Here is a 24,819-nt window from a genome sequence, read left to right as displayed (position 1 = left end):
AATAATTCCTTTTCTTCTTTTGCAAATTACTTCACTCTTTCCATTTTATTTTACCTCAGTTTCTCTCTATTGCATTTTTGTCTCACCTTTTTTTCTCCCAGAGAAGTCTGAGTGTACATGCACAAGCATGAAGTGAATTTAGATTAAACTTTATTCATTCATTTTCCCTCTGTGCCTGGTAGTTTTTCATCTAGTTGATGCATTTTTCTAATGAGCATCCAGGGATCTCATAGGTAGTCTGGTGCTATTAATACTTCCTCAAGAATTTCTGAAGTGCTTATACTATATATGTTTATATTCAAGAACAACACTAAAATGCCCATTTTGGCATTGATGGACTGGGATGGGAGTTATTTTTAAATAAACTGAGGCATATTTACAGCCTTTAAAAATCAACAGAGGGGAAAATTTTTCCAAATAATACTACTTTTGTGGCGGGTGTGTAGGTATTAATGTTTTCTAAAAGCAAGACAAACCAGAAGCTGTCAGCCTGTGGATGTGTCTGTGGCTGTGTTGTGGATGCACACATGGGCTTGCACCATGTGCTGTTGTCCATGGCCAGCAGTTTGTCTGAGCCCCCAGCTGAGTCCTGTGCCTGTGTGTGCATTCCTCCCCTTTGGCATAAGGTGAGAAAAACAAGAATAAGGAATGCAAAGGCAAAGGCATCTCTTCTCTATTCCTGGCTAATGTAAATTATTTTTTTCTGAATATGCCTCTTCATAGTTCAGCAGATACTCAGTATCTGAGAGATCCTTAAAATCTTCATCTTGAGTTTGTACTCAGCTGTGATTTTTCCCCTGTGAGTGTTATGTTAGAGGTAAGCCAGCCTTTGTCACCTGCTCCTGACCCCTGTCTCTCCCATGATTTCAAGATCTGGCTAAGGGGAGCTACTGCTGAAATTAAAGGCTTTCACAGATTGAAACAGATAGGAAGAGGAATTACACCTGGGGCTTAGCCACTGGCATCATGTACAGCATAGATACAGGCAAAATTATTAATGTGCATTGAAAGCCTACGGTTACTTGGATCCTCTAACACTCCTGACCCAGTTTGTCAATGCACTGAGATTTCATGGTGAGGGTTTTAGCCTGCAGTTTAGCAGGAAGAATTATATATACACATCACTTACTGCATCCAAGTGATTACTCCATGTAAGTGATTTGTTTTCAAATTTAGTCTATGTTAATAAACACTTTTTTTTTTAATTGAGCTGATCTAACAAGATAATTTTGGAAACTAATGCAAGTCAGCTGATTTAAGTAAACAGAGAAGAAAATTTAAAGGAAGTTTTGGAAACGTATGTTTTTCCTATTTATCTACTCAAAGACCAGTAACTTATTAATTTTAATTAACCAATACCTTTGGGCCAAAAATATTGCAGATTTGGATGTCATAATGTACTTTGGGAATGTTAAAAGTGGAAACTCTGAAAACCAAAAATTATTTCTAACTGTCCAGTGTATTTTAGTCACCTCACAAGGATATTTTTTTTTGTAGTGAAATATTGCATAGGTATTGTTTCCATGCCTATTAACTCCAGCAGGAAGTTTGGTATTGAAAGTTGGGGTTTTTTTTATTTTTTTTTTTTTTAATTGCAGCTGAAATTTGAAAGGATAATTGTGAAACCTATTTTATTTCAGTTGTGAATCATCTTCCCCCTCTGCCATCTCTCTCTAGCATGTTATTTTTCAAGTGTGCACCTGGGCTGGAAATGAGAAAATTTGTGGTGTTTTTGTATTAAGGCATTAGTTTAAATTTTGTTAACACTCACTTTTACAGAAGACTGTATTTTTCCCCTTTTATTTTAATGCATACACAGTAGCCTGGTATTCAGGTTACACTTCAAAATGAAAGGTTAGATTGGAATACATATTTCAAAGGATCTTTAGGATAGCAAGGAAATGGGATTGAGGAGAACTGGGATTTTTGTTCTGCAAATAAACTGGGATATTTGTCTGTATAAATACCCCGTGAAGCGTGAATGCATTTTTTTTCAGTATGTGTTTAAAAATCCTAATTAAAATGTTTGTTAAGGGAATAATTCCATGTGCACATGAACTGATCAGGTTTTAACTATCACTTTCAAACACCAGGCTGCCAGCCAGAACCAGAATAATCCCAGTGGGTTGGTTGATTTTATGGGTTAGGCAGCAGCTCAATCCTGACAGTATTACAGCAGCATGGCTTGAGAGAAAGTGACTTGGCTTGGAAAAATCCTCACATCTTTGCTAGTGAAGGCAGCTGATAATGACTTTAATATGCTTACTCTGCCCTGGTAGGTTTGATTTACTAACCAATTTAAAAATGCTACTTCAAAGTAGCAAAATCTAGTCAGGAAAGATTGTTTTCCATCCTTAATTTTTTTAGATTTAATTGAGACAATATTAAGAGTTTATAACTGCTTCTGTGGTAAGTGATCAGTGACCATGAAACTGGGTACCCAAGTTGTAGCCCATATGAAATTCAGATGTTCTAATACTTAGAAATAGTAGAGAATTAAAGAATAGAGAGAAACCCTTCAAAATGTTGAGCCTGCTTTGACCTTATTCCAATCCTAATCTCAACCCATGAGCTTTATTTTAGCTGAAATTTTCTCCTCCTCTGCTCCAATTATAGCAGAGGAAGATGAGTAGATGATTTTCGTGAGTGCACTGGCGTATGGCCAGTGGTCAACCCACTGCAGTTAAATAGTAGTAATTTTTCTTTCTCTTCCATTTATTTAAATTTTGAGAAATTAAAATAATTATTTTATTTTGTATTCAGTCTAAATTTCCATAATGTCATCTAGGTTTTCTCAAAATGCTGAAAAATCACAACATTCATTTTTTTAAATCTCAGTTTTATCTGGAGGATAAGAAGGAATTATTCATTATCCTTCTACTATCATACCTACACATATTTCTTCCCATCAAAGTTTTCTTTTTTGCCCATCATTACTGCATTATACGTAACCTGATTTATTTTAAATATATTCATTAATTCTGCCCAGTTTTGTTTTTTTGTTTTTATGATGTACTTTTCCAGTTAACAGACAGGATTTTTACTGTTGTTATAGGCGTGGTTTCCTTTTAGTACTTAGAGGAATGAACATTTACTTGGTAGAAGTTTCTTAAACACTTACTCCTCTGAAATAGCAGCTGGAGACCTGCCCTAGAGGCATAATGTGGAGGTTGGTATGCCACTCCTTGGCAAAAGTTCTGGAGAGTGTTGTTACCATAACAACTCATTTTCCAAGGGCAAATCCACATGCAGAGATGGGGGAAACTCTTCTGTTCTCTTTCTGAATCGTTTTTGCTCTTTTATGATCCATTCTTTCACTTCTCTAATCTTGGGATTTCTCTTTTCCCTTATTATGCTCCTTCTGTGATTTAAGATTTGCCATTCTTTCATTAAAACAGTTTTCTTTCCCTTTTTTTTTTCTTCCTCTTAGTACATTTTAACCTTAAGTCCTGTTCTCTGGTCTCTTGCATCTCCTTCTCCTATTGCTGCTTTTGTGCAATATATGCTGATGTTATGGAAATGTGTTTCATTTTAAATACTCTGAATGACCTAATCCCATAAGAGTTTGCCCAAACCCACAAAGGTCCAAATATCCTTACAGGTCTGTTAGCATCCCTTTCTTAGATTTAGCAGCTATTTCTTATGAAGAGTTCTCTTGCCCAGCTCCTGCTCACAGCAGAGCCACCTCTGAGGTCCAAGGTCTGAGCAAACATGGTTGTGCAGGGTGATGTTCAGCTGAGTCTCCAGGGATGCAGATTGCAGAGCCTCCCTGGGCTGCTTGTCCCACTGCTGGACTGTCTTTCTGGTGGAAACATTGCTTCTCATATGCAGCCTTGTCCCAGTTTATGCCTGTTATCCATCTTCCTCTCCCCAGGCACAGCTGTGGAGAGCCTGGCTCCATCTCCTGGATAATCTCCCTGCAGGCACTGAGGGGATTGCAGCTAGATGTCCCCAAAGCAATCCCTGCTGCAGGATGGAGCAGCTACTGCCTTCAGCCTCTCCACCCCACTGGGCAAGTGGTCCAGCTCTGGCAGTCCTGGGGACCCTCTGCTGAACTCACTTTGTCATAGCAATTTCGTTGGAGATCTAAAACTGGGCAGAATATTATAGATGTGATCTAATAAAAAATAAATAAAAATTCACTTCCCTTGATTTATGGCCTGTGCTTCTGTTAATGCAGCCATTTCCTAAGTCCAAAAGGTCTTTATGTTTTTCAGGCAGCACAGTGCCTTTTCTTAAGAGCTCAAATCACATCCAGCTCTGTCCAAAGCTGTAACAAAACTTCTTCTCTGTGGCAATTGGATTTGGCAGTGTTGAAGGAGCCACTGCTAGCTGCAGATAGTATGACTGAAAGCTGAGCTAGAGGCAGGTGCTTAGATGCTTTGAGATTCTGACTGTGGTCCTTTGATCTGTAATGAGCCAACATCTCCTGTTCTCCTTTTGCAGATTGGAAGCAGCATATTGGTTCTTTCTTTGTCCTTTTCTTGCTGTGATAATTGACATGGCTCTTGCTTTTCATAACACTTTCTTATTGTTCCTGTGCTGTGTCTGATTTGGAGTGGGTTTTTACTCTCTGGGTGTCACTCACTGGAGTCCCTGCTCCTTGCCCCTGTGTTGGCTTTTGCTCTGTCACATTGCTTCTTGCATGGTATTATACAACAGATGGTCACATGTGGGCCATTATTAAGAAATAAGAGGATAAATGATTGCATTTCATAGCTCCCTCTTCTGCTTCTATTTTTTCTAGTTAGAACTTAAATGACAGGAAGGTAGTGTGCAATGCAAAACAGAAACTCATTTATGTAAATTCAGACCTTTTCCTCTGCCCAGGCAATTTCCAGGACTGTGCACAGTGGAAATAACATTCAGTAGATGGAATTGCAGAATCATTTTCCTCCCAGTTTCATAGGGGAGGCACATGTTTGGAAGAATTCAAATAAGATATAATCCAGAATAGGGCACTATCGATTTTATTCATTATTTCTGTGGTTTTCATCTCTTTTGGACCTCCTTTCTTATTTACTGTAGAATTGTAATTTTTGTAGTGATGCAGATATAATAAGTGATTTGGAAGTAATATTTCTGTAATTAAGGAAGAGTTATCTCATCTATTTAAATGTACGAATTGAGCACCAGACCCCATGATGTACAGTCTTTACATTTCCATGTAATACAGAAGGAAATCCTGGATCTTCAGCTGCATGACTAGATTTTTAGTACAAGAAGCAAACAAAAAATGTCCAATGTATGTCAATAATGACGTGTGGTAGATTAAAGAGAAAGTGTTGAACTTTTGAATTGAATTTTTGTACTTAAAATCCTTCCCCTTTGAAAGAGGTAGATATAGTTTCAAATAAAGTAATCAGAAAAGAGGAAAATTATATTTACTGTTAAGAAGCAATGCACCTCTGTAATATGAGCCTTTGTTTATATTAAATGTCTTTTGGAATTTAATAGCTTTTCACATTTAAGAATATAACTAAGGTACTGAAATGATAATGAAACACCCAAATATTTTTAAGGATAGGTGTTTTAAAATGCACTGACAGTAACAGTTTCATAATATAAAATATTTTTCTAGTATAATGAAATTGTGTTCTTGTAATTATTTCTTGTTATTTACCTAGGTAACAATTCTCACTCAAAAAGACTTTAGGTTGATAGACGTGCAAGGGCTAAAGTGTTTTAAGAGAGACCAGATGTTTGTTACTAGAAATCTATTATCTGAACTTTTCTGGCTAGACAGAGGCAATTGACTACTTCAAAGCCTGGGTGTGCTGTTCAGAGATTTTATTTTCCTTATAGCAATCCTAAATAATTTCCTTGATCATCAGCCTATACCTGTGTATCCTGCTTGGATTGAGTCTGTGGCTGTCTGCCACCAAAGGCTTTCTTATATTAGTAGTTTTCCTGCACTCAAATTATTTGCTAGTAATCTTCAGTGTGACTATTGAAATTAAATTACAGTTGGTGTAGCCGGAGACAAGTGGAGTTAGACTACTGAAATCTGACAGGATTTCTTTTGGATGGTTTTCTAGTCTCTTGGCACAGACATGCACTAAAACTAATACAGACCAATCATTTAGTATTTCTTGTAACTCAGTCCCCTGGCATCTGACAATGCTTGCACATTCTGGCATGGAGTAGGGAGTTGAAGGAATTTGGTATTAGAGTCAGATTTAGGATCTTCAATACAGAAAGATTACTTCAAGTTTCTGTGAACGTCTCAGATTAAAAATTACTGTCATAAGGCTTCAAGGAAATGAAGATATATTTTTTTTCAAAGTGAGGACATAAGCTAAGTTCTTCTTCTGATTCTCTTGCCTTTTTGGCCATATAGCATGAGATTTGTTAACTGTTGGTTCCTTCAGAGGAGTCCTTCTTAGTATCTTCTCTTGGTTTTAAGGTTGATGCATTGCTCTATATTTTATTGATTTATTTTTTGTTGGTTGATTCACCCAGATGTGGCTAGAAAGTATTTACAAGGTGTTGATAATTATGGACTTTATTATTCCCATGTCACATTTATTAAAGGAAAGAAGTGGAAGCTCTGAATATGGTATTCTTTTAGATGAGATGTTGCACCAACACAAAACAAAGTTTTGGGCTTATCTCCAGACCAAGATAAAGAAAAACAATGAGGATGAGAGGAAGGTATTGCATTACTTGAATCAACATTTAAATGATTCATGAGTGATCAAGATATATGAGCAATAGTGTCAGAAAACTTATTATAGGATCTTTCGTGTTCTTGTTCAGGGCTTGATGTATCTGTAAAAATGTATTATATTGGTGAACAATCCAAACATCCCAAAAATTTGTTTCTAAATCAAGTGCATTTCTTTTCATCTGTGCTTATAAGGAATCTTTGAGGTGAACCAAATTCCTGACTGTGAAAGGAACCAAGTTACAGTAACCAACACTGGTGTGTAGCCTTGAGACCCTGATGCAAGCCTACCCTGGTATAATTTTGCAGGTGTGAGATGATGTCTTTATCAATCCTAAAAGTTATCCTACCTAGCAGCCCTTCAAGGCTATGTCCTTTAATCAAATATAAATGAGAAGTAAAGGACTTGCCTATCTCTGATAAAGCTATGTCAAGCCACATCTCCCTTCCTCCAAGAAAGAAAGAAAAACAGTGTAATATATATATATATAAAAAAAAAAAAAAAGGAAAAAAAAAAAAGAACCTAAAAGAAAGAAAGACACCATGTCAAATTTTGGTAGGATGTAAGCTTAGTAACTCATCCACATATTTTCATCAATCACTGTTAAATTGTCTTTCTAGAGAAAAAGCAAAAGTTGTTTTAAAGACTGATTAAAAATAAAAAACAAGAAGCCAAATAGAAAAAAAAAAAACAAGCTAAGAAATGTATGTGTGGGCTGCTGAGTGATGGACACATGAAGCAGGAGTTATTGATGAAGAGTAGGAGAACTGAGAAATGGTCCAGGTGCTAAGAGTCCCTAGCACAAACCACACAGCTACATATGGAGGACGGCTCTAAATGATAGCACTGATGTCTAGTAGAGAAAAGAAAGTCTCAGCTAACATGCTAGTGGTAGTGGAAAGTTGTATACTACATAATCATAGATTATTAGAAAAATATTTGTTTCACCAAATTTGAAATAAAAAACAAAGTATAAAAAAAATCAGAAAAAATCTATTTGCAAATTCGCTCACAGAACAGGCAATATTAGGGATTTTATTCATTGCTGAAGTTAACTTTTTGGGGGAAATAGGAAAACTGATTTTCAAGGTTTTTGTTGCTTTGGGTTATTTTCAACGTGAACAAAGTTTTAGGCGAAGTATAATCCCACAATGCGAAAATGCTCTCTCTCTTTTTTTTTTTTTTTTTTTTTTTTTTTGGTAGAAAGTTTAGGTAACACTCTTACATCTGTAATGGCACATAAAATTTTCCCTTTTTTATGTTTTCGTTACTGATACAAAGCCATCAATGGTCTAGGTAATTTCAGAATAATATTTTGTTGTTGTGGAGAAAAAGAATATTTTTAATGTATTAGACTGAATTTTGTCAACAAGTCTATTATAATACCACAGGGAGCAAATTTTGGTATAATGTTCCTTGCTTTAAAAAGATTTACCTAATGTACTATACATAAAAACCAGGGACTTTGAAATATTTTTTTCAATTCTATTAGTCTTTTAAACCTTTTTTAAATCTGCAAAATGATGTTTTAAATTATTTCAAAGTATTATGATTTTGTAAGTTTTCTTTTTGCCTTTTCATTGCATTGATACTTTTCCCCTCTTAAAAATGCTTTCTCATTTTTGTGGAGTTTTTTAAAATAATTAATAAAATTTAAGTCACAGTTTCAAAAATCCCAGAGATAAAGCAATGGTTGCCAAGGCAAAGTTCATTTTTCCTTCATACAAGATAATATACTCTCTAGTGTTTATTTTTTAATTGCACATGTTCAGCAAGTAGAGAAATGACTCACGCTTAATTGGCATTAAATCCAGAATTCAGAATTTCATTAACTTAATTCTCTATCAATGGGAGGATAGACTTCCACAGTTTTGCCTTTATCTTTCTACTCTGACCATGAAGGGAAGCATACAGTACAATTTGAAAAGATGAACATTGAAGCAAATATTCATCTCTATTTGATATTGAGAATTACATAAACAATAGGAATACCGAGGGGCTTATTTGACAATATGGCCTTTCTAGTTGTGAGTGTCAATTTGTGTTCCCAAAGTGTTCTCACTTCTTTTTCTGTTAGCTTGCCAGTAAAATTATACTTCCTAAAATCTTTATAAATTTCCTATGTCCTCAAAATGTTATGGGTAAAATTATTTCCTTCAGTTCTTGTAAAGAAAAGCATTCCAAGGAGACAAATATGATTTTTGAAAAAAACGCTTTACTGGCAGAAATACTTTGGCCACCCATGTTAAACCACTATAGTGTTTGACTAAGGAAATAAGTGTCTCACAATATCTCATAGTAGTTTCAAATAGGTCAATTTTTAATCCAAAGATCTACACAAGAGGGATATGATTCCTGTGTGAGACTACAAAAAATGGCTCAAAAAAACTTTGTCTTAGAGAAAGAAGGTAAAAGTCAGGGAATTTGGAAGAGGCAATTCATGTTAATTTGTCACATTGGAGTTATGAGAATTTTTGTGCTGTCTAGGGAGGTCCTATGATTCCAGACACATAGGAAAATCGAAATATGTTTAAATTAAATACCCTTTTTTCATGCATGGAGACTATTTTTCTTCACCTGCCTTGCATGTTGATCAACTTAATCTCTCATATGGGTACCAAAAAGCAGCACATAAGAATTGGAGGCGTTTTCATTGTCTTTCAGACATTAAATTCCCACCAGCAAATAAAAAGAATTCTGTTGTGTGTATATTTTGTGCTGACCATATTTGTGTGTGTTGGATGTTGCATATGTAACTATATTAAGCAAGGCAGGATTAATTTACTGATCAGTAAGATGACTCAAAAAACCATTTTTACAGATGGCCATGTGTGTGTACTCAGGTATGTCTGTATTTATGTTTCAAATAAAAATTGCCATCAAAATTTTGTAGTGCCAGGAATGTAAGATTTTTTGCTCTATTATTATTATTATCTTATAAGCATGGCAGGATCTTTCAGTAATCTCTAACACTCAAGTCTTAAGAAAAAAGAATAGATCTCTATTATATGAGAGACTAGCAGAAGGCTTAATATGCTTTGTTGCCATTACTAAAAGCAATTCTATTTCCTTTTCTGCTATTCCAGAAAGAGAAATTTTCCCTTTTAAGTACGACAAGATTTGAGGCACCTTTTTCTGCATGGGGTGCACTGTCACACATGCACACACATGTGAAAATATCACTTTCTGTGCCAATTGCATGTGTAAGAATCACTGAAGCTTTTTCCTTCTATTAGTTTTTTTCCCTTTCCTGTTGCACTGCCAGCTATATTTTTAATTCTCTTTAATAATAACCTGAACAGCTTTGTCTCCCAATTCCTCTTAAATGTTTTGCTCTTGTATGTTCTTATTTAGCAAGACTGATAGATCTGTACTCTGTCTATGACTTTGGGGCCTTCTGTGTCTTCAAAATTCAGTAATGACTTATGGATTTGGTATTGTTCCCTCGGGTTTTGAATTCTAGAGTCTGCTCTCTCCTCTGCCTACTAATATTTTCTTTCCTCTTTTGGGGGATTTCCTTGAGATTAGTGCTTTGGGTGAGTCATAAGAGCCCTCTCACACATTAGTTCATTTACCATGCATAGATAAGGAAATCCAACACATATTTCAGTAACTTCTTTAATGGGACATGGTTATTTGTGGTATTCAGCTCTTCTCTTTTCCCCAAGCCAAAAAGTAGTGAAATATGTGGATTTTTACAAAGCCCTGAACATGTATGACAAAAGTTACAGTTATAAGGGATTAGGAACCAAATGGTTAGGCAAATGTTGCTCCTGTGTCCATAAAAAGGCCAAAAGGTCAACCTGGAGAATACAGAGAATTCTGGCAGTCAACCAGAGGTCAACCAGGAGAATTTCTGGCAATCTTCAGCCTATGAGAAGAACTGTGGAGTGAAAAATATCAAAATATATTTCTGTGTTTCAGAAGTTCCCAAAATATATTTCCAGACGTGATGGAAAAGGTAGTATTTGGGAAAGGCATCATGGATTTACCGAGGGTAAATCATGCCTGACCAGTATGATCTCCATCTATGATATGTGATGACAAGGGCTTTAGCAAGGCTTTTCACATTTCCTCCCATGATATTCTCAAACTGAAGTCAGGACATTATTATTTATGCAGGTGGATGCATAGATGATGTAAAGCTGGTCAGCTGGTTGGACCCAAGAAGTCATGGTTAGTGGTTTGTAACCTATTGGAGGTGTGGAACTGCTGTGGTGTGTACTGGGACCTCTCTTGATATTGTTATCATGGACCTGGAGGAAACAAGGGAGCTGCAAATTGGGAAGGATCAATCAATATGCTTTTGTTAGTCAGCAGCCTAAACAGGCTGGACAAATGGGCTGGCATGGGCTTTGTTAAACTGAATAAGGACAAAACCCAGGTGCCAGCCTGGGGATGAAAGGGCCCCTGCTATGGCACAGGTTTGGCATCAGCAAGCTGGGAGCAGGACTGCAGGCAGGGCCCTGGATCTTGGTGCCTTAGCAAAGCTCCATGGGCTGTATGGACAGAGCCATGGCCAGTCAGCACAGAGAGTTATAATTTCACACACATTAGACTGTTTTTATAGTTTTTGGCCCATGTGTTACAAGAACAATATTGACAAACTGGAGTGAGTTTTGCTCAAGACAGACTATAAAGCAGTCTTCAGTTCTGGTCTCAAGTTCATCACCACATAACACATTCCACTTCATGCTTTGTCTCAGTTTCTTTTGTTGCCTTGATGCCTCTCATTGCTTATGTGCTATCAATATTTTATTGAAGTGTCTTTGCCCCAGCATGTTCCATTTTTTTACTGCACCATATAAAATCTCTTCTGCTTTAAAAGCATTATTTTCAGCATGTGAAAAAAAATGCTGGAACTGTGCACTAGGAACATGACAATTACAAAGCAAAACATTAAAAAAAAAAAAAAGACAAAACCCTCCTGCATTCAGTCCATCTTTTTCTGTAGTCATAAATGCCCAAACTCATGGATGACATTTTTCTAGAAATTAATTCTGCCTGAGGCAAATGTCCTGCCTGAAAAAAACTAACTCTAAACAAATAAAGTTTGCCCGGAGTTCCAAGAAACTGAGTAAAAGGTTTTATAATATGAAGTGTTAGTTTAATATAGACTGGGCCACCAGATCTAGTTGGAATAACATATTTTTCTTCCATTTTTGTTAATTATAGTTATATACCTGCATCAAACGAAAATGGAAATATATTGGATTTTTTATGTTGTAAATTTGTTGCAAGAGTATTGTATTGTTGGTAAGATTTTCAAATATTTAGAAAATAAAAGTTTGAGTTCCTTTGAGATGACAGATACATTTCAAAGACATATGAGGATGTATCCTTACAAGTGTATTGATACTATTTGACATATTGAGTTACCTCTCTTAACTAATGAAACACTGTTCTTCCAACATTAGGTTTTGTATTTGATGCAGACTCTGAAACTGATCCAAGTTGTATGAGTATAGAAACTGAAAAGTAGATTATACAAAATTCCAAGGCTGGGTTGATGTCATTTTAAACTGTTTTCACATAGGACTTTATTAAAGAAACAGAGTTTTGTAGAAATTTATTAGAGAAATAGAGTTAAGTTTTGCAACTTAAGACTCTACCTATTTATGTTTTTTTTAATCAATTACAAAGCTTATAATTATAAATAACCGTAGGGGTTTAGGGATGGTACTCCCCAGTTTATTTCTCCCACAAGGACTCAAAACCACACTGCTGCTCACTCTCCCCCATTCCCCTCCCCTCCACACTCCATTGGGATGGAGTTGAGAGTTGGAGGCACAAAAGCTGAAAATCATGGATTGAGATAAGAATGATTTACTAGAACCAGCAATAAGACAAGAAAATGAACAGTAACAGCAGCAATGTAAACGGCATAAGGTATAAGACAAAGAAACAATTTACGTGGAAAAGCCTGCAACAGTATCTGGCTCTTCCCCACCAAGCTTTCTCCCCACTGGAAGAAGAGAGAGTTCCTTACTCCTGCCCCTGGCAATGAGTGAGGTGGATGGGAATAAGATCTGGGACTTGCCACACACCTGTCCTGCTTACTGTAAAAAATTAACCCTGTCCTGGCTGAAATTAGGACAGGGGGAAAACAGTTCATAGTAAAAATTCAGCAGTTAAGGTTAATATTTTTATTTGTACTATTTATACACTGGTCTAAAATACTTTTCTTCATTTTAAGGTAACTGAGCTGCACAATATCAAAAACATAACCAGATTGCCTCGAGAGACAAAGAAGCATGCAGTGGCAATTATCTTTCATGATGAGACATCAAAGACATTTGCGTGTGAGTCAGGTAAGCAATGGGTGCTTCATCTCTAGCTTGAAGAAATCAAGTTACACATCAAAGTCTGGCTCAGATGAATTAACTCACAATGACAGATAGAAATTCTTAGCTAAAGAAAATTTGTGGCAAACAGAAAACCTTGGAGTTTGGGGTTCATGCCTTTTGGGGTTTGGTAGGGAAGTTTTTGATGTGATGAGAGGTGTTAGGGGTGTTGCAGAGCTCTTTTTTCATTATTTTTCTTTGCATGCAGATGGTCTAAAGATCTGGAGGTTTCCAGCTAAACTTGTAAATCCTAGTAAAAAATAACCTGTAAGATGTTATTAAGTCAAGATGTGAAACATTCTTTTTTTAACAAGCTTTGCTATAGGCACTTACTAAAGTAATAATTATCATGCCATTGCAAATAAGTGGCAAATACCAGCTAAAACCTCAGGATATTTTAAAGCAGGGTGTCAAGCAGTCTGTGGTTTGACTGACTCCATAATATAATGAGTAGACTAGTATAGAACAAGATTTGGGCATTATGGTACATAATAGCAGGTACTTACTTGTAAGACACTGAACACTGCACAATTAGACTGCAGAATTTTCTTGTTTGAAAGTACAGTTGTACACATCTGTGTTCTAGGGTATGTTTTAACAGAAAAAAAAAAAATTAAATAGTATGAAAGTCTTTAATGATAAAGTTTGTGCTTTTTTAGTGACATATTTGAAACAGTGCATTTTAAAAATTTTTATAGATAATACTATATATATGTTGTTTTAGGTTTTTTTAAATATGTATATAACATTATGAATCTATGGTGAAGGGCTAGAGGAAAATCCATATGAGGAGTGACTGAAATTACTTGGTCTGGAGAAGAGGAAACTGAGGCAGGACCTCATCAGAGTCTACGACTTCCTTTAGAGAGGAGGAGGAGGGGCAGGCACTGATCTCTTTTCTGTGGTGACCAGGGACAGGACCCAAGGGAATGTTGGGTCAGGGGAGGTTTAGATGGAACTAGGAAAAGGTTCTTCATCCTGAGGGTGTTTGAGCTCTGAAAAAGGCTCTGCAGGGAAGTGATGACAGCACCAGCCTGACAGAGTTCAGGAAGCATTTGAAAAATACTTCTGGGCACATGGTGTAACTCTTGGCACTGTCCTGCACAGGACGAGGAGTTGGACCCAATGATCCTTGTAGATCCCTTCCAACTCTGGATATTCTATTATTCCATATCAATATTATCACATAAATATTGCATCATGTACAGTCTAAATAATAAATTTAAAACAGTGAAACAAAATCTGAGAATTGCGGAGGAAGTTAAAAGTGTGCAACATCATGAATTATGTAAGTTTTAGATCAAATATTGCAAACAGTTGTAACTAAAGGCACAGGTACCTTAAGGTACTAACAGGATGTCAGTATGAGATTCTCTCCCTGTAGGACCTATACAAAGGTGTGTTTTGAGTGGACTGAACCCTGGGTAAAGTGGCAAACAAGTGGACAGAGATCAAAGTTCAGACCAAGACAGGTGATGTAGTTGGTGCCTGCTCTAGACCTCCTCATCAACAAGAGAAGGGAGATGAAGCAATCTTAGGGCAGGTAGAAAAAGCCTCATATTCCCAGACATTAGAATTCTTGGGTGATTTTAACTTTAGGAGCAACTACTGGAAGGCCAGTAAGGCTGAACACAATCTAAAACAGATTGAACATAGTTTCTTGCTACAGATGATCAATAGCGTGATGAGGGGCAATGTTTTTTCAGGGACATGCTCAGCAGGATCCTGTAGATCCTTGAAGGGCAAAGGAGCCCAGGAGAACTATCCAGTCTGCAAAGACAGCATCCTCTAAGCACAGGAACTGTTCTCCCCATTCTCAGAAGACAGGCTTTACAGAAGACAAGTATGAATGGGCATGGAGCTCCTGACTCAGCTCAAACACAAAAAAACCGTACAGTGAAGCAGAGGCAGACTGCTTCAGAGGGATACTTAGGCATTGTCTGTTTACATAGGAATGGAGTTGGGCAAGCTCCAGCTCAGGGAAGTGCAAGATAAAAAGGGTTTCTTAAAGTACATCAGGAGTGAAATAAAGGCTAAGTGAGCATGTCGGGGGAAGCAAGGAGAGGAGCCAGTCCAAACATCAGCCCATAACACCCTATTGCTTGCTGCAATGGTCAGTGTAGAGACAAGGGTCATGAGACAGGCTAAGGTACCTTTTATATTGTGGTTTTCACTTGCAAGGTTTGACCTTGAGCCCCTGAACATGGTTCAGGGGAAGGCATAGTCAGGCATCACCTAAGTCACTTGGATTTCTTAGAAAAGTTAATGGAACTTGATTGTCAAGAGTGACGAGAAGGAGGATCCAGATAACTGTACTCCAGTCAGCCTCACCTCAGTCCCTGAGAACACTGTTGGAGCAAATCGTGTAAACACAGGAAGGACAGCAAGGTGAATGGGAGTAGAAAAACCATTTCCCATATGCAAGTCATGTTTGCCATGATGAGGTGTCTGGCAAAAGAAAGACACTGTTACTTATACACCTTGATTTTAATGGTCTTGGGCATCCTCCGTAGCTTCCTCCATAGCCCCCAAAATTAGTGGGGCATGGGATGGATAAAGACACTATAAAGTGGACAGAAAATAAGCTGGACCTAAAGAAACAAGGTTGTGAAGGCAAACTTGCATCCAGGGGGTAGTGGATCCCTCAGGAATCAGTGCTGGGACCAATACTATTCAATGCCTTCATTGACAATCGACATGATGAGGTGGAGGGTACTCTCAGCCGGTTTGCAAGTGGCACCAGGTGGGGGTGACCCAATTTGGGAAGGCAGGGCTGCTGTCAAAGGGACCTGGACAGGCTGGAGAAATGTGCTTACATAAACCTTATGACTCAGCACAGTATTGACATACAGGAGTGAATCCAGGGGAGGCACCAAGAGTCAGGAGCACATGACATGTGAAGAGAGGCTGTGGGCTTGTTCAGCCTGGAGAAAAAATAGTGCAGGGGATCTTATTGCTTAGGTGATCTGAAAATACACAGAAGATGGAGCTAAAAAGTTTCAGGCACATTACTGTTTCTGAAACACTGCAAATCTTAGCTGTGAGTGTGGTAGAGTTTCAATCAGTTTGCCTTTCTCCATGCTTTCAGTCTAAGCAGTATAGACTGCGTCACATCTATCAGATGAGAAAGATACACTTTTTTGTTTCACTAAAATCTCTTTAACGCCAAATCTTTTGTGTTTTCTGAACTAGAAAGATGTGGACCAAAAAAAAAAAAAAAATTATTTCCCAAGTCATTTCCACAGTGAATTCTGTCTTCTCACAAGGAACTGCTATCATTTTTACTGCTGTTGAAATGTGCCTGGCTTTCCTGTATGAATCAACAAAATTTAAGGAATATTCAGAGAGCTTGCTTCTTATTTAAGATGGATTCTTTTTCTTCTCTTGTTTAGTGGCACTGGTCTATATGGGAAGATACAGAGACTTTTAACAGCCTCACAGTGTATAGTGATGTACACACAGTGGTGTTTATTTTGGCAAATCTTCTTGCCACTTCTTTGGTTAACAATAACTTCACTAATCCCTCTTTTTTCCCGATGGCTTCAGTGTCAAAAAAACACTCAAGTGGATTTGACTCAAGGCAAAATTTTCTATAATCATAACTGATTTTTGAATATTTTATGACCACAGAGTTTCAAATATGTCCAAAATAATGTGGACACTTTTCTACCGTGAAGCCTCTGAATATACAGAAGCAGATACCTTGTTTCTTATCATCTTGACTTCCAGAGGATGACAACATTAAACCCATTGCAAAAGGTCTGCTGAGCATAGAGTCAACAATTTTTTGGAGACAAGAAGAAAAGGATACTTAAAGCTGAGTTGATTTTAGGGACTGAACAGTAGGGATTTTGTCAGTGTTGTATCAAAAAATGATTTTACTTAATGGTATCATTTTGGTTTTGATATTATGAGCTGATGTCTGCTCTTCTGTGCCGTCTTAAAGTGCCAAAAAGCAGCACATTTTTCTGGCACACAGCTTTCTTAATTGTGGAATTAAGCACAATAAAATACTATTCTGTTTTAAAATAGGTCTCTAAAGATGCAGAACACTTTGGTTCTCCCCAGAAAGCCAGAGAGCTGTGATACCAGCCCACTGGGTGTGCTGGCTCAGAGCCTGTGGTTTTTTCCTAAGCTCCTGCAGCTTCTAGTGCCTCATCTTTCTTATTGTCTTCAAGGCAGCTGCTGGCAAGTCTGAGCTCTGGGTGGGCTGTAATCCCTATATTTCCATTAGAATTTCAGCAAATTAGTAATCTGACATGCATCTAATTGTTGGTAATCTTCATTTGCTAATGAAAACATTCTATAGAAAAGAGTCAAAAAATCAGAGTCCTCCATATGCTTTTGTTATCACCTACCCATCACTACCACCAGTGCTCCCAACATCTGCAACAGCTGAAGAAATGTGTTCCATTCTGAAGCCCTATTGAAATATTTTGAAGAGTAAATCAATCTTACATGTAACAGTTCCCTGAATAAAAGCATGGGATAACAAGTCTTTAAAGAAGAATTATCTCTCTTTAGGAAGAAAGGGAAACTTCTTGCTGCCACTATATCCATTTCTGACATCTCTAGTGGACTTCAGTGATTAGCAAGCAACATTTTAAATTTCTCTGTTACCATAAGAATAGTTTCAGTGGAAATAAACTAATGAGAAGTCAGGGCTGATTAACTAACATGAAAAGTAGTCTATAACTAAGTGGGCCTACAAGAGATTTTTGAGCATGGGAATTCTTCTTCAAACCGTGGGAAATTGCTGCTGCCCTAACAAGGCACATGCTATGATCTCAATTTGAGCCTTCCTGAAAATTGTGTGAAAGTTATTGCCATTAAGGGAATTTTTGTGATTTTTTTTAAATTAAGAATTATGAAATTCTGTTGTTTATTTTTTTTTTTTTAATTCATTCTGGAGTTTATAATCAGGCAAGTAGTCTTTTAGCTCTGGATTCCTGCTGCTGGGTTTGACATATTGATTTTCCCTGATACCTTTGCTAAAAAAATTGTTGGGGTGGGACTTGTTGGGTTGGGAATTTTTGTTACTGTTGTTGAGGTATTTTTCTTGATGTAGGTGTGCTGTCACTTTTTGTGTAGTTACAGCCATGCCTAGATGCGTGTATCTGTTAAGATGCTTTTCTTTCTGCAAGCCTGATATCTGTAATATGACTGTAAGACAGGTGTCTGAACTGAGACAGGTGTTCTGAAATGCCCTTTAAACTCTCACAAAACTTGTAGATGTGATGCAGTGAGCAATGTACAGGACCAGCAATAAAATGAGATTGGAGAGCATAAGTAGTGATTTAATCTAGAATTTTATGGTGCTGTTCTAGAATTTGCTAGCATGATGAGGATTGTGCCTGAATAATAGCCAGCTTTCAAAGAATGCTGCTTCTGATTTGCACTAGTCAGGGACAGACCATATGGGGGCTTGATTTTTCTTTTAGTGATGACAGCAAAATACTAAGTGATACCAATCTCTGGGCACTTTATGTTTAGTGGCCCCTCCAGCAGAGGTTTGTGTAAAATCTATTTTGGTTTCTAAGTGACAGAATGTGATGAAAACTGATGAACTTTTAAACCTAGTGCTAAAAGAAAAAAAAATGTATATATAATTAGAGGATTTGAAAATATTATGGAGACAGAGAAAAAAGAGACAAATTAGAGCTGAGGGGTGATTTTGGTGATTTGAGAATAGAATGAGTTGTAACATAAGGGGCAAAACCACATTTGTAACAGAAGGGGCAAAATTAAGAGAAATCTTGAAATTGCCACTGTTAAACAAGTGCTGACACCCATGGGATACTGACATTTTTCTGTGTTCTCTTCAGTACAATGTCCCATTCTGCATACAAGTAGAGGAATTGAAGGGGTTTATTTCTTTCCAGGCATGCAGGAACTGCAGCTCTGGAGTCATTACAACCCAGAAACATCATCATTAATTTTAGGTGGTTGTACTTTGACTTTCCCTTAAAACTTTCTCTATTCAAGTCCTGGGGAAAATAGAATTGGTTTATTACAAAGTGCCTATCAGTTACTCTATTTGAAACTTCTGGTTTAGGGGTTTATAAATTTTTGTGGTTGTTTTGGCTCAATTCAGCATTTTAATTTCTTGAATGTCTTGCTTTGGTGATGGTTACCTTGATAAAACTCTTTTATACATCTGTAGCATAAACAAGCTTTTTCTTCTGTATTCTTGTGTTTCAGCTTCTTTTGAGTGCAGTCAAACTGTGATAATCAAGTTTTGTCATAATTATCCAAAAAGAAGCATTTCTTTGTTGAAATTGAGTCTGTTCATGTCAAGTGGCAATGTGAGCATCTTCTAGATTCATACTTTTTTATTTTTAAACCTGTTGTCACCATTTATTGGTCTTTATAAAAAATACAGTGGTGTTATCATTTGAAAAGGCACAAGTTCATTTTATGTTTGTACTGAAAAAGTTTTTAGGCTATAGCAAATTACTGCTGATAATGATTTGGGCTTTTTCTCCTTGATAATTTTCACAAGCAAAACTACTATGTTCAGAAAGAGTTTGACAGATCTCAGTGGAGTAGTAGGTGTAATTCATATTACTGTATCCTTTGGCAGTTGAGAAGCCTAGAGGTTTTGCATTAAAATTACTGTGAAACTTTGAGACTTTAAGATGAAGCATCAGTGCTCATCCTTGCTGTTGTGACTAACAATACAAATGGCTACATAAGCTTTAAAAATAAAGCTTAAAATTATTAATATTGATATTTTAAAATAACCAGGTTGAAGTTCCCATTTTTTCTGTTATTTTTGTGGCTTTAAAGCTCCAGGATCATGGAGGTGGTGAAACTGAAGAACAGCTTCCTAAATACTGTTTGGGCACTGGAAAGAGGAATACAAAGTTCACATTTTGGATGCAGAAAAATAAACCTAAGTAGTTGAAACTATTCTGAAACATGGTATATTTCACTGTTAAGGTGTCAGGGATTTTATATGAAAATTTATGTCTCCAGCTTTTCTATTTTCTGGTTTTGTTTGTTTATATGCAGAGAGAAAGGAACCTGCATTCTCCATAAAGCAAATGGTTCATTGGAAATCAGATGCATGCTCTCACTTCCATATCTAACACCTGAGATCTAACAAAGAGTGAAAAGACAGGCATTACATGAAGATAAATATGTTGTTCTGGTTTCTTACATTCTCCCTTTTTTATCACAATTTTTGAAACACTATCCACTTTCAGGGAAAAGTTCAGTCTGAGTAATGGTAATGTTAAAATTTACTTCAAATGCATATTCTTTTGGTCTGGACAAATAGTTTACTTATTAATAATGACTTCTGGTTTCTTTTTTAGTTTTATTTTCTTTTTTTTATTTTGCCTATAAATAGGCATCTCTGTTCTGACTTTAATATATATAAATTATTTGTATTCTTCCTCTCATTGCTCTTGGTTGCCAGTTGATCTTTATTTTTCTTGGTTATCTGTCTGAACTACCATTTTACAATTTTCTGACACATAATGGTAATATGTATTCCTGGCAAAGGGAATGAATGTAGAAAACTATTCTCCATCTTCTGGACACAGCTGTTGATGGAACAGGTTCTACACTGTTGCTTTCCATCTTTTTCAGTCACTTCTAGGTTAGTAAGTAGACTTAGTTCTAAAATTATTTAGCATTTAAACAGTATTGTGGGAAGACAAACTCTTTTTTTTTTTTTTTTTCTAATAATACACTGCTAAATTTGAAAACAGTAGATACACAAAATGATCACCATCTCTTCAGCCCTTCTTTCTGGCATGTCCCTGAGCTAGGAATGCTGCTGCATTCTCAATTTATAGGGAAAATGTGGGACAGGAAAGACATAATGTTAACTTCCAGCAGGAGCATGCAGAGGTGCTGTGACAAAATAAGTAGGAAAGCTGTAACATTTCTAAATAGAGGAATTGGGAAAAGTAAACTTTCCCTAAGACTGCAATATGGGAAACCCTAAAGTTTAAACTTTGGGTTCATTCCCTAAATTTTGATTATGGAGGTGATAAGGATTCAGTTGCCCTTGCTGTTCACATATTGTAAACTTGTCTGGAGACTCTTTAATAATGTCTAACATAGTGGGTCTATGTAAGTGCTCTCCATGATACTTAGAAAGTCGTGGCAGTTGAGTCAAGTCCCAGACTTGAGAAGACTGGGGGAAAAAAGAAACATAGTATGGATCTTTCAAAAAGGTAAAACTGAGGATCCTGGTAACTATTGACCACCCAAGCTATTCTATGATCCTAAGTAGAGAAGTATTATTCTTTTGTCCTGGACAAATATATTGAAGCGTAGACACTATCAGTTCTTTCCTTATTACAGTTTTACTTGAAGGTATTGAAATTTATATGAAATATAAAATGTTCCCATAGGAACAGAAGCCAAAGAAGATAGCTAAGATAATGATGAGTTATCTATTTTAGAGTGTATGTAGAACTTCTTGAGAGTAAAGTAACATCTTCCTGCCTGAAGAAACTGAGCAAGTTCAGAAGACAAAGAGAAGAGAGCAAGAAGATTTCAGCTTCATCTGGTAGGTGGTGCAAGGTCAGCACCACCTTGAATAGTGAATTCAGAGTCACTAAAAGAAATGCATTAATCTCCAAGCCTCTGCCCTGGAAGTTCAATGTGCAGTTGCCTGTCCAAGTAAGCATGCAGTGGAGGTGGGTTAGTGAGGCTGAGGTCTAGGATGTCAGGCATGTGAAGAATTGTTTGTTGGTTTGGATTTTGGTACTATGGAGGGGGTGGGGGTTTTAAGCTGTTTAAAAGATGTATTAGTGACATGACAGAAGTCCATAAAAATGCAGGACTAACATGATCTAACATTCGGGAGAGAAAAAAAAAAAAAAGAAAAAGAGTTTTTTCCTTAGCCTCTGGCTGTTTACCTTAAACTGAAATCTGAAATTGCTAATGTGTTGTACATCTCTGTACAGCAGGATTTCTTTCTGGTCTCATTTTATATTCTTAGTGGTTTTGATAAAAGTACTGTGCCATAAATAGCTTCTAGTCCTATGAAACAAAGATATGGAGATCCTTATGTATAATTCATGCCATAAATTAAGTTAGAATAATTTTTAATCATATTGTAAGTGTGAAAGTCCAAACGTACTTCTTCTCTTGTAAACACATTTTATTATAAGGTAAAGCAATAAGACACGACCTATTTTAGCATTCCTTCATGCTACCTACATCTGGTTTTTAAAAATATTGGCCTGCTCTACACTGCCAAAAGGCATTCACATGCAATAATTAAGGGATTACAGAAAACAGTCAGAGAATCTTGATGAGTTCTGTGCATAAAATTTCCTCATATTCTAGTTGTAATTGGTAGTTTGCAGATGAAGGACTGGGATAACTTCATTAACTGGATGACAAATGCATGTGTCAAAGTCTAGAAAAAATCTCAGGCAGAGGACTTTTCTCCATATTAAACATTGACTCTATATATATATGTGAATATAGAATCTAATTTTACTGAAATATCCATGTATGGGGTTGTGATACAGTCATGCCATGAAACAACACATGCTTGAAAAGGATGAAATTTACATGCAAATTTTATGTCTTCATTTTAAAATTAGGTTTTAAACATCCAGATTACTAAACACTCTGATGTTTGTAGAACAGACCACAGTATTTGTTTCTGTACACTAAGCAAGGTAATTTCTTACTTGCTTTCCACAACATAAAAGGCTGTGGGATTTTCTAAAAGGCTTTTTGCTATCATCATTGTACTTAAAGTTGCTATTTCCACATGCTGTTCAGGTTTTTAGGTGTCTTACCCTGATTTTATTAGGCTGGTTATAGAAGTCAATTCTTATCAAACAGCACATTTGAATTTCCAGGGATGGTGATTCCACCATTTCCCTGGGCCACCTATTCTACTGCCTGAACACCATTTCAGTGAAGAAATTTTTCCTAATATCTAATCTAAACCTCCCCTGGTGCAATTTGAGCCCATTTCCTGGTGGATTGCATCTTGCCTCTTCAGGGTTTTTTAACATAATTAAAAGAAACGAAAGTATATCAGGAGTTCTATATCAGGTTGAAAAGAGAATGGCATAGTTGAATCTAGAACAAAAGCCTGTCTTTTCCATCTTGGTTTGTCTATCTCATGCATTATGCATGTGGTGTTCTTTAATTGAGTAATTTGTTATAAGGGCTCTGCTGTGATATGTACTTAGGGAAAAAAAGTGAATGAGACTTAGTATTTTAAGGAGTGTTCTTTTGTAAAACCAGGAGGAATGGGTTTAATTTCTTTCCTAGACTGATACTTTCTAGCACCCAGCACTACAAATGTAATAGTGTATGCTTTCAAATGTAATTTGTATGCTTTCAAATCTATAACTTCCTGTGTTCTAAAGACTGAAATTTAAAAATGGATTTTAAAAATATTCTTGTAGAAGGGAAATTCAAACAAGATGTTTGCCTTCAAAATTCAAGACTACTAGACTGCAGAGCTTGATCATCAGGATAGTTATTCTTCCCATCTTGAGGCTTCTGACCCTCACCAACATGATACAACTGTACCTGATGCTGAAGTTGAGGGTTTTTCAGCAGCCTGCCATGCAGACAGGCAGTGAGATAGGTAGTTTCCTGACACTGCATTTAGGTCTTGATGCATCTGGATTTACTCAGAAAACTCTCAACCAGTTCTAAGAAAAACACATTTTACAGCAAACGGTCACTTGTCTTGATCCCTTAAATCTGTGAAGAAATGTTAGCACCTTGTTAAGGTATGTCAGCTACAAGGGGTTGTAGTCTTTATTGCCTGATGATGAGAAGAAACAATAAATAATTATTTTTTTGGTTATATCTTCATGCTTAGAGATAACCAGTCTTGGCTGCAAGCCAGCTCTAGTCTGCTAATAGTGCAGCTTTATGTTAGGATAGCATCACATCTTTGCAAATTCCCCTTGATTCTCATCTGGTTTGCTGTAGAGTCAATACAAAAACATAATCACCTGCTCTTACAGGGAAGCATGATGACAGACCTGCAAGGAGGCAGGGCACGTTCAGTGGCAATATCCAGGCTATATTGCTGGGTAAAAGGAATCTGCATTACCTCTGTTTCCAATATCCACATCTAGGACACAGATAGGATGTGGTTATGTTGTAGTGATTTGACCTCGGCTGGCTGAGAGGTGCCACTAAGTTGCTCTTCCACTTTCACTACTCAGCAGGACAGGAGGAGAAAACACAAGAAAAAGTTAATAAGTCAAGGTAAGTACAGGGCGTTGTTTGTGAAGTACCAGAACAGGCAAAACACACTTGGGCTGACTAGCATCAGAATAGGATAGTGAGAAGCAAAAATAAAAGAAAATATCTGAAAACACCTTTTCCCCACCTCTTCCTTCACAGGCTCAACTTCACTCCCAGCTCTTCCCTGAGCACCACAAGGGAATGGGGAATGAAGGTTGCAGTCAATTCATAATATTTTGTTTCTGTTGCTCCTTCCCCATGTTTATTCTCTGCTCCATGACGGGACCTTTCCCATTGTATTCAGTCCTTCACAAGCCTGCTCCTGCAGGAGTTCCTCTCCCTGGGCTGCAGCTGCTGCCAGGACCCTGCTCCTGCACAGGCTCTACATAGGTTCTGCACAGGCTGCAGCTTCCTTGGTGCATGTGCCCCTGCTCTAGCATGGGGTCATCCATGGGCTGCAGGGGCACAAACTGCATCACCATGGTCTTCACAAGGGTCTGCTCTGGCACCTGGAGCCCATTCTCCCACTCCTGCTTTCACACTGCTGTCTGCAGGCCTGTTTCTCTCATGTTTTCATTCCTATCATACATTACCATACCTTAAATATTTTT

The 24,819-nt window shown here is 37.0% G+C and overlaps 1 protein-coding gene across 1 annotated transcript in view; it reads left to right on the top strand.

Annotated features, from left to right (window-relative positions):
* The window catches only part of DOK6 (docking protein 6), a 241,340-nt gene that overhangs the window by 104,807 nt on the left and 111,714 nt on the right, over positions 1-24,819 (top strand). The window contains exon 3 of the mRNA XM_079302963.1: positions 12,865-12,979. Within this exon, the coding sequence (XP_079159089.1) occupies positions 12,865-12,979 (115 nt within the window). The remainder of the gene's footprint in view (positions 1-12,864; positions 12,980-24,819) is intronic.

The sequence above is a fragment of the Erithacus rubecula genome, assembly GCF_903797595.1.
Source record: "Erithacus rubecula genome assembly, chromosome: 3".
Classification (NCBI taxonomy): domain Eukaryota; kingdom Metazoa; phylum Chordata; class Aves; order Passeriformes; family Muscicapidae; genus Erithacus; species Erithacus rubecula.
This window is presented reverse-complemented; position numbering and strand designations above follow the sequence as displayed.